This window comes from Octodon degus, unplaced genomic scaffold, assembly GCF_000260255.1.
Source record: "Octodon degus isolate 3935 unplaced genomic scaffold, OctDeg1.0 scaffold00352, whole genome shotgun sequence".
In the NCBI taxonomy this organism is placed as follows: Eukaryota; Metazoa; Chordata; class Mammalia; order Rodentia; family Octodontidae; genus Octodon; species Octodon degus.
The window spans coordinates 179,997-187,894 of record NW_004524928.1 but is presented as its reverse complement, the minus strand read 5'-3'; the positions used below and the strand labels follow the sequence as shown (position 1 = coordinate 187,894).

The 7,898-nt window shown below is 54.2% G+C and overlaps 1 protein-coding gene across 12 annotated transcripts in view; it reads left to right on the top strand.

Moving 5' to 3' along the window:
- The first annotated feature begins 1,906 nt into the window (after positions 1-1,906).
- Ndrg2 (NDRG family member 2) overlaps positions 1,907-7,898 on the top strand; it is an 8,841-nt gene continuing 2,849 nt past the window's right edge. Inside the window, exons 1-11 of one of the 12 annotated variants that reach the window (XM_023708343.1) lie at positions 1,907-2,005; positions 3,403-3,460; positions 4,137-4,217; positions 4,521-4,562; positions 4,865-4,970; positions 5,211-5,331; positions 5,510-5,572; positions 6,644-6,704; positions 6,917-7,003; positions 7,204-7,260; positions 7,425-7,528. In XM_023708343.1, coding sequence (XP_023564111.1) covers positions 4,143-4,217; positions 4,521-4,562; positions 4,865-4,970; positions 5,211-5,331; positions 5,510-5,572; positions 6,644-6,704; positions 6,917-7,003; positions 7,204-7,260; positions 7,425-7,528 — 716 coding nt within the window. In that variant the 5' untranslated portion in view covers positions 1,907-2,005; positions 3,403-3,460; positions 4,137-4,142. Of the gene's footprint in view, positions 2,006-2,040; positions 2,161-2,485; positions 2,583-2,662; positions 2,763-2,923; positions 2,947-3,073; positions 3,244-3,402; positions 3,461-4,063; positions 4,218-4,520; positions 4,563-4,864; positions 4,971-5,210; positions 5,332-5,509; positions 5,573-6,643; positions 6,705-6,916; positions 7,004-7,203; positions 7,261-7,424; positions 7,529-7,898 lie in introns of those variants that run through there. The other 11 variants (XM_023708347.1, XM_023708341.1, XM_023708342.1 and 8 more) reach the window with 11 other exon arrangements.

Sequence of the window (7,898 nt, the reverse complement as noted above, 5' to 3'; positions counted from 1 at the left end):
GAGCAGATAACGTGCCTTGCATATACAGGTGCTGCTACATACACAGGCAAATTCTTTGAAGTCATTGAATTTCTTTCTTTCTTTCTTTCTTTCTTTCTTTCTTTCTTTCTTTCTTTCTTTTTTTTTTTTTTTTGGCAGAACCGGGGATTGAACTCAGGTCCTTCTGCTTGCCAGGGAAGCGCTTATTCCACTGAGCCATCTCCCCGGCCCCCATATTTTCTCTGTGGGGAATACGGAGACCATTATGTGGAGACCGAAACTCTCTGATGTCTCACCTAAGAGTGGGAAACTACTGCTTCAGGACTGATTCTCTAAACAACTGATTTTTATATAACTTCCCCTCGCTTTTTCTGTGTTTATATCTTCCCTTGACTACTGGGTCATAAACATCTAGAGAGTGTGTGGCCAGACTTCAAACTTCCTCACGTGCGGAGGATTACACACAGCAGGTGCTTCAACTGCTGTTTAGATAAAGGTATAGTTTGAAACGCTGGTTGGGGAGAAAGGGTGCCAGCTGCCCTGACAAGAAAGAATCCTACCCGAAGACAGAACCAGCCTGACTTCAGTCTGCAGCAGGCTGAGGGGACCCCCAGCCTAAGAAGCAAAGCGATCTCAGTGGAAATTTCCCACCCCCTGCGCGCCCCAAGCCCCTGCGAAGGCCCCTTATCAGGTTCCCCCTGAGTCATCCTGACCCACAGACGAATTTAGATGCTGGAACCTTCAGGTCTTTCCCTCCCCCACTCCAAGTAAGACTGTGTTAGACACACCAGAGAAGCAGGCAGCCGAAAGTTCCCTCTAGGTTCTTTTCTCCCTCAAATTCTTCTGGGGCCGCTGGTCTCTCCTATCCTAGGCACCTGTAGCCAGGATCCTAATTCCAGCAGGCTTTTCCTTGGCTAGGAGGGGGCTAAATCTACAGCCAGAGGTGAGGGGGAAAGGCTGGGAGCCAGAGCACTCAGCCTCTGGGCCAGTTTCTTGGGAAATAGTTATGGAGAAAGGGAGTAGAAGGGGACAGAGGGAAACGTGGGTGCTCCAGATTGGGGGATACAAAAAAAATCCCCTAGATTTAGGGTTGCTGAAGGGTTGGTTTGAACATGCACAGTTCTACTCTGGGTCCCCTCCTCCCTTTTGGCCTCTCCTCCTTTCCAATAGACCTGCCAAGTGGGGATGAAAGGGGCATTGATGTTCCTCGGATGGGAGGGGGTTGCGGGTGGTAGTGGGAGGGTGGTTCCCAGGCAGGAGTAGGGAGGGCAATTTGGGGGTCTTTGGGGAGCCATCTGTGCTGGTGTTGCAGTTGGCAGCTCGAGTTCCATTGGCCATTGTCCCCAACTGGCCTGGAGCCCAGCCCCCTAAATGGCAACTCAGGAACCAAGCTGAAGGGGGGATGGGATGGGGATGATCCCAGGAGGGGGTACTTAGAAGGGGGGCAGGTAGGAGGGAATTCGATCTGGTTTCCTTTTGATTGAGACAACTTTGAATTTCCTTAGCTGTAACATCAACGATCCCATTCCAGGGGCCCTTCCCGGGGAAGGGGGGTGCACAGGCTGGGGTCATCACGGGGGGTGCAACAGTGTTGGCAGTCCAGGTTGGCAAACCCACCTAGGCACCACGAGAGACACCGCCGCCTGGGCATGGCGACCTAGCCAGTCTGAGCCGGTCTCACCCTCTGTTTTTGAGCCGAGCTGGGAGGGGTTAGTGTGGAAGCCACAGGGTCTCTTGGGTCCTAGCCCAGGACACAGCGTCCTCCCCTAGCCCCTACCCTACCCCCTCAGGGCTAACCCCGCCCCGCGCCTGTTTACCCAGGAGAGTCAGCCCTTTGGGGGGTCCCCGACCCCTCCCCTGCACACTCCCGGGTGGGGGCCTGACCCGGGAGTCCCTGTGGGCTATCCCCCCCGCCTTTCGTCGCCCTCTATTTATATCGGCCCCCCGCGTTCCCCGCCCCCCCCCTTGTTGTCCAACTTCTCTGGAAGCAGGCGGAAAGCAGGCGTCTGGACGCTGCAAAGAGGAGGTACCCGGACAGGGGGGCCTGGGAGTCAGAATTCCTGCGCCCTCAATGTCCCCCAAGCCTACTTGGGGCTGCCCGGCGAGACCCCAGCCTCTCGGGGCGAGGCTTCGCCCTCCTCCAGATTCTGTTTCCGGACCGGGGGAGTTGAATCGCGGGGTGTACCAGTACCTTGGGCGTCTCCCCTCTGCGATTCCCCACCACTGCGTCTGGGGACGGAGGAAGGGGCCAGAGTGCCACAGGCAGATCTAGGTCACGGGAAGAAGTAGTGTCATGCGGGGCGCAGGGATACCTAGCAGGGTTCAGGGGTTCTCTGCGACCTCCGGCCTCCCCCTAGGGAGTGTGGCGGGGAGCATGGGCACAGCTGGAAGCACCCCGCTGCCCAAAGGCCCCCAGATCCCCTAGCGCAACCCTAGCAGCTACCCGGCGGGCGGGGCGAGGGGCGTGCTCATGGGGTCCGGGGCGGGCCTGCGGGAGCGGCGGGCCGTGGGCGGGCTGAGCGGGCCGGGGCGGGTCTGCGGGGAGCCCGAGCCGCGCCGGCCTGAGTCAAAGGCGAGTGAAGGTGGCGGCGGCCGCGCGGCAGGTAGGGGGAGGGGCGGAGGGCCGCGGGCTCGATGCGCGGGCAGGGATCACCCGGCAGGGGCGGCGGAGAGGGGGCGCGCGGCTCCGCGCACAAAGGCGGAGGCTCGGCGAGTGCGGGGCGCGTTCGAGTGATTGGGCGCGACTCTGTGTCCCCGCCAGGAGGCTCAGCGCCGCGGAGGGGGTCGGTCCTCGGTCGGGAGGGTGGCGTGGGGGCTCGCAGGAACAGGTTCGGGGTTCTGGGCCCAGCCGGCCCCGAGGTCCTGCCATCCATTCCCAGCTGGCGCGGCCGTCCGGGCAGCTGGGAGATTATGGGACCGCCCCCCCTTTTGAGGACCGCCGCGGAGTGGCTGGAGGAGGAAGCTAACGCACGAGGCTCTTCCAGTTTGTTTTGAAAAGATAGAGGCAAGCAGTCATGCTGTCTGTCCTCATTTCAGTGGAGCGCTGTCAAAAATCTTGGGGTCTCTCGGCCACCGCTCTCTTTTAATTTGCAGAAAGGAAATTGAATAGCGACCCAGGGCAGGGCCAAGGTCACGCTGTTAGTGGCAGAGGCAGGGCTAGAATCCAGAGCTTCAGACACACTCTCTTCTTCCACATCAGCACTTCCTTCTCGCCACCCCCTTTCCCCATCCTGCTCTGTGCTGTCCCACAGGCCCGTCCAGCCGGTATTGATTTTTCTCTGGACTATGGGTAGAGATTGAGGAGGGTTAATGACGTGGGGAATGTTGGTGGGGCTTTCTGTCCCTAAAAGACCCATGAATGACATGTCTCCTGTGTCATTCCTGTGCCCTGTGTCATTCACCTCATTTCTGTGTTTTCTCCAGCGTCATAGGAGTGGGAACCCTGACCCAAACCCCACTGCATCCAGCCAATCGGAGCCCAGTAAGTGGCCCCACCCCCCGGCCCCAGCCTTCCACCTGTGGAGGTCTCCTCTAGTATTCAGTCCCAATGGGCCCCTCGGCACCTTGAATGTATGCAAACTTATTTGCATTTGGGAGGGAGACTCCAAAAGTCCTGGAGGAGGGAGGCATTGTCTGGGTTGGGTACTTATTTCTTCTGTTGTTGTATCTCTACCACATTGGCCATTGCCTTGGGCATTTTTAGCCCTTTTCTCTTTGAGTTACCGACCTTGGGGATTTAGTCGAAGGTCACAGTCAATTGTGAGCTCTCACTACCCTGTCCCATGGTTCCTTTGAGTACGCAGTCACTGAGCCTGTTCATCCTCTGCCTAACTGGGAGTGTGGGGTATCCCCTAAATATAGCCTGGGAAACCAGAGCCACATTGCCAGTACACTGGTACTGTATTTCTGTCCAGGGTAAGGGGCAGAAGGTGTTCAGAGGTGTGGGTGACTTGGGGGAGCATTGGTGTTCTCATTCTTCTTGCCAGGCCCCTCCTTCTGTTCCCCCTCCCTGCAAATGGAGCAGGGGCAGGAAGAGCCCTCTGTGTGTGGTTAACTTCTAGACTTCTCTGTACCTGCATTGTAGGGTGCTGAGAGGCGAAACCTGGGGCTTGAGGAGGTGGGCGGCAACCAAGCATCTCATTTCCCTACCCTGCCAGGCCACCATGGCGGAATTACAGGAGGTCCAGATCACGGAGGAGAGGCCACTGTTGCCAGGACAGACACCAGAGGCTGCCAAGGTTAGGGGAGACCCTCTGGTTTCCCTGCCCAAATCCCAGACCTCCAAATATCCCCCTTGCCACCTGGCTTCCCAAGCCCACAGCTCATTTTGATGCACAGCCCTACTTTCTCCATGTCTACCATCTCTTGTCCCATGCAAGACCCTTGTCTTGTCACTACACTAACCTTCATCCTCTCATGTCTCTTTTTGTCAATCTGCTTCTGTTTGTGTTCTCTACCTTCTCTTCTTTGTCGGTCTTTCTATCTGTGACTTTGTGGTTGTGTCTGTGTGTGTGTGTCTATCTCTGTGTGTGTCTCTTTAGGAGGCTGAGTTAGCAGCTCGAATCCTCCTGGACCAGGGACAGGTAATGGGGGAGGGGGGGCTGTGGGGGAGGGGCCTCTTCTCTCTTCCAGTATTGAGAGATCTCTACTTGGCTCTTTCTTGTCTGTCTTTTCCCCACCTCTCCATTTTCCCTTCCCCAGAGTTCTGTAATATCAGCCAATCTTTTATTGTTTTCTACCCATCTTCCACTGTCATGTCTTAAAATTCTTGCTGTGATCCTATTTTTAAGTCACCCCCCCCCATCTCTCTTGACTGTGTAGTCCCTTCTCTGGCCTTTTATTCCCGGGCATAACTTTTCCCTGATGGTGATCTGTCTTCTTACAGACTCACTCCGTGGAGACACCTTATGGCTCTGTCACCTTTACTGTCTACGGCACCCCCAAGCCCAAACGCCCAGCAATATTCACCTACCATGATGTGGGACTCAATTGTAAGGACCTTCATTTTCCCTACCCCACTTCCTTTCTGTGAAGAGGCTGGGCAGGGAAGGATAAAGCTCAGGCCAGGGCATGGTCAGATGGGCAGGCAGGGCAGGATCAGATGCCCAGTAGTATGTGAAACTGAAGGTCTCTCCTAAACTGACTGGCTTTAAGACAAGAGGGTGGGTTCTGATATGGGGATACTTTTACCTCTCTGATTTTGTTGTTGGGGTGATGTGGGTTCTCTTTAGATAAATCTTGCTTCCAGCCGCTGTTTCAGTTTGGGGACATGCAGGAAATCATTCAGAACTTCGTGCGGGTTCATGTGGATGCCCCTGGAATGGAAGAAGGGGCCCCTGTGTTCCCTGTGGGGTGAGAATTAACTCCTTACCCTTCACCAGATGTGGAGGCCCAGGGAATGTGCTGGGCAGAGGGACCCAGGGAGGAGGAAAGGGAAGGCAGAGGAGATTCTGGGAGAAAATACAGAGAGCACCTGGTGGTCTAAGGGCTCTGAACCCCATGTGGTATCTTGACATTGCTCTCTTTCTAGATACCAGTACCCATCTCTGGACCAGCTTGCAGACATGATCCCTTGCATCTTGCAGTACTTAAAGTGAGAGACCTGGGGACCTTTGCAACCTAGAGTTTTCTTTTCAGGACAGGAGCTCTATGTAGCTCCTGTGACCTCCATGGTTCTTGGGCTGGTTTTGGTCACTGTCCTTGACATTTTCTTTTATTGAGATAGGGTCTTGTTATACAGTTCAGGCTGACCTTGAACTCATCATGTGTCCCACGTCAACCTCAAACTCACAGTGATTCTCCTGCCTCAGCCTCCTAGATGTTAGGATTACAAGTGTGAGCCACCTTGGCTGGCTTGTCTTTGATATTTTCTTTCTCCTCCATGGTTCCACCCTGAGTGTTGAAACGAAGGGTGTTGGATTTGGAAAACTGACTAGAATCAGTGGAGCAGCTGTAATAGACAGAGGGAAGGAAAAGGAAAGGTGTGCGAGGCCCTGCTGCAGGCTTGAGGACTGGTTTCTCCGATCTAGATGCTAGACAGGAAGAAGTGGCAGTGGCCTACTCCCTGGGAACCAGATGGACTTGTCTCTTTCCTGCCTACTCCCCCTCCTCCAGACACACACCTGGTGACCTGGGTGCTCTGTGTGTCAGGGAGAGCGGGAGAAGGAAGACAAGGCTGCAGGAGGCTCTGGTATGTGGAGGAAGGCACCGCTGCTGGGCCCTGCGCTAGGCTTGGTTTTTCCTGGTGCTCAGCAGCTGTAGTTCACTTCCTTGCCTCTGTTTCCCCATTCTTCTTGGGTCTGTTTTCCTATCTTGCATTGAGTTCTGTTCTTCTGTTCCTCTAGAGGAACCAAGAAGCAGAACAAGTTAAATGAGCACCTGGCAGCTGAAAGTGGGTAGACAGAGAGCTGTGTGTATGGGAAAGGAGTGTCTGGTTGATAGGCCAAGGCAGTAGCTCCCCAAGAGGAAGCTGGGGCTGGACAGCAGGGATCCCCACTGACTCCCAGTGCCAACCTTTAGCACCTTGTTATCTTATTTACTTAAGGAAGGTGCAGTGCTGTCCTTTGTGCCTGTGGCCTGAGGGAGGAGGGTAGGAACTTTGAAGAGATTGGGCTGTGATAGGTTTTAAATACCAACACTCATGAGACATATTTCCCTTTTATAGTTTTTCTTCAATAATTGGAGTTGGTGTTGGAGCTGGAGCTTATATCCTGTCGCGATTTGCTGTAAGAAATACAATCTTCGAGATGGGGTAAAAGAGGGTCCCAGCTGTGGAGGATTTTGCTCATTAGTGTGTGTACAGTGGGGTGGGGGCTGGAAGAAGAGGAGATGAGGGTGAGGAGTCAGGCCCTGTGGGAGCCCTGAGGTGAGTAGAGTGCAGTGGGGGAGGACAAGGCCACGCCTACTTTCTGACCACCTTTCTTCTGCTGCCCCACAGCTCACCCACCCAGACACGGTTGAAGGTCTTGTTCTCATCAACATCGATCCCAATGCCAAGGGCTGGATGGACTGGGCAGCCCACAAGGTTTGGAGGACCCTGTGTTTGAGAGCTAGGGTGGGACTTCCGTCAGGTGGGTCAAGGTAGACTCTACTGTGTAACTCAGTGCACCTGAACTTCAGAGAGTAGATGGTGGGGCAGGAAAGAGAAGCTGTATGTCTTTGCCTGGGTCTCTGTCTCTTCTTCTCATCAAGTCCTGAAACTGCCTCCCTGCCCTCTTCTCTTAGTTAACAGGCCTTACCTCTTCCATCCCAGAGATGATCTTGGGACATCTTTTCAGCCAGGTACGAAGTTATGGAGGATGGAAGGCGTAGAGGAACCAGCAGGGACTTGAATGCTTGGGGTGATTTCCTTAGCTGGGTGGGATCTGGGCAGGGAAGAAAGCTTGCCTCTTTTTATCCAGTAATTGTTGGCTTTCCTTCCCAACCCTAATTTGTCTCCTCTTTAGGAAGAGCTGTCAGGAAATTCTGAGTTGATACAAAAGTATAGAAATATTGTGATGCATGCACCCAACCTGGACAACATTGAACTCTACTGGAACAGCTACAACAAGTAGGTGGGCTGCGTAAGAGCGTGTGTGAGAAATGGAGAAGGGACAGTGGTAAGGGGCTGTGGAGGCAAAGAGGAGAGGGGAGTCCCAGAGGTTCAAAGTGTGCCTGGAGGCAGGATTTGCTGTGTGGCTAGGGCGCTTCGGGACAGACCCAGGGGAGGAGTGTGGGGCACTCTCCCTTTTCTGTTTAGCTCCTGTGGATTTCTGGGTTCCCAGAAGTAGGATGATCTCATTTTGCCTTTCCTGACCTTCACTGCCCTCTGACAATGGGTGTAGGGCACAGTGAGCAGAGTGTTTGTGCTTGGGGTCTGCCTGCTACCTTCTTTGGTTTCCACTTTCTTTTTTTTTAAATTTTTATTTATTTATTTATTT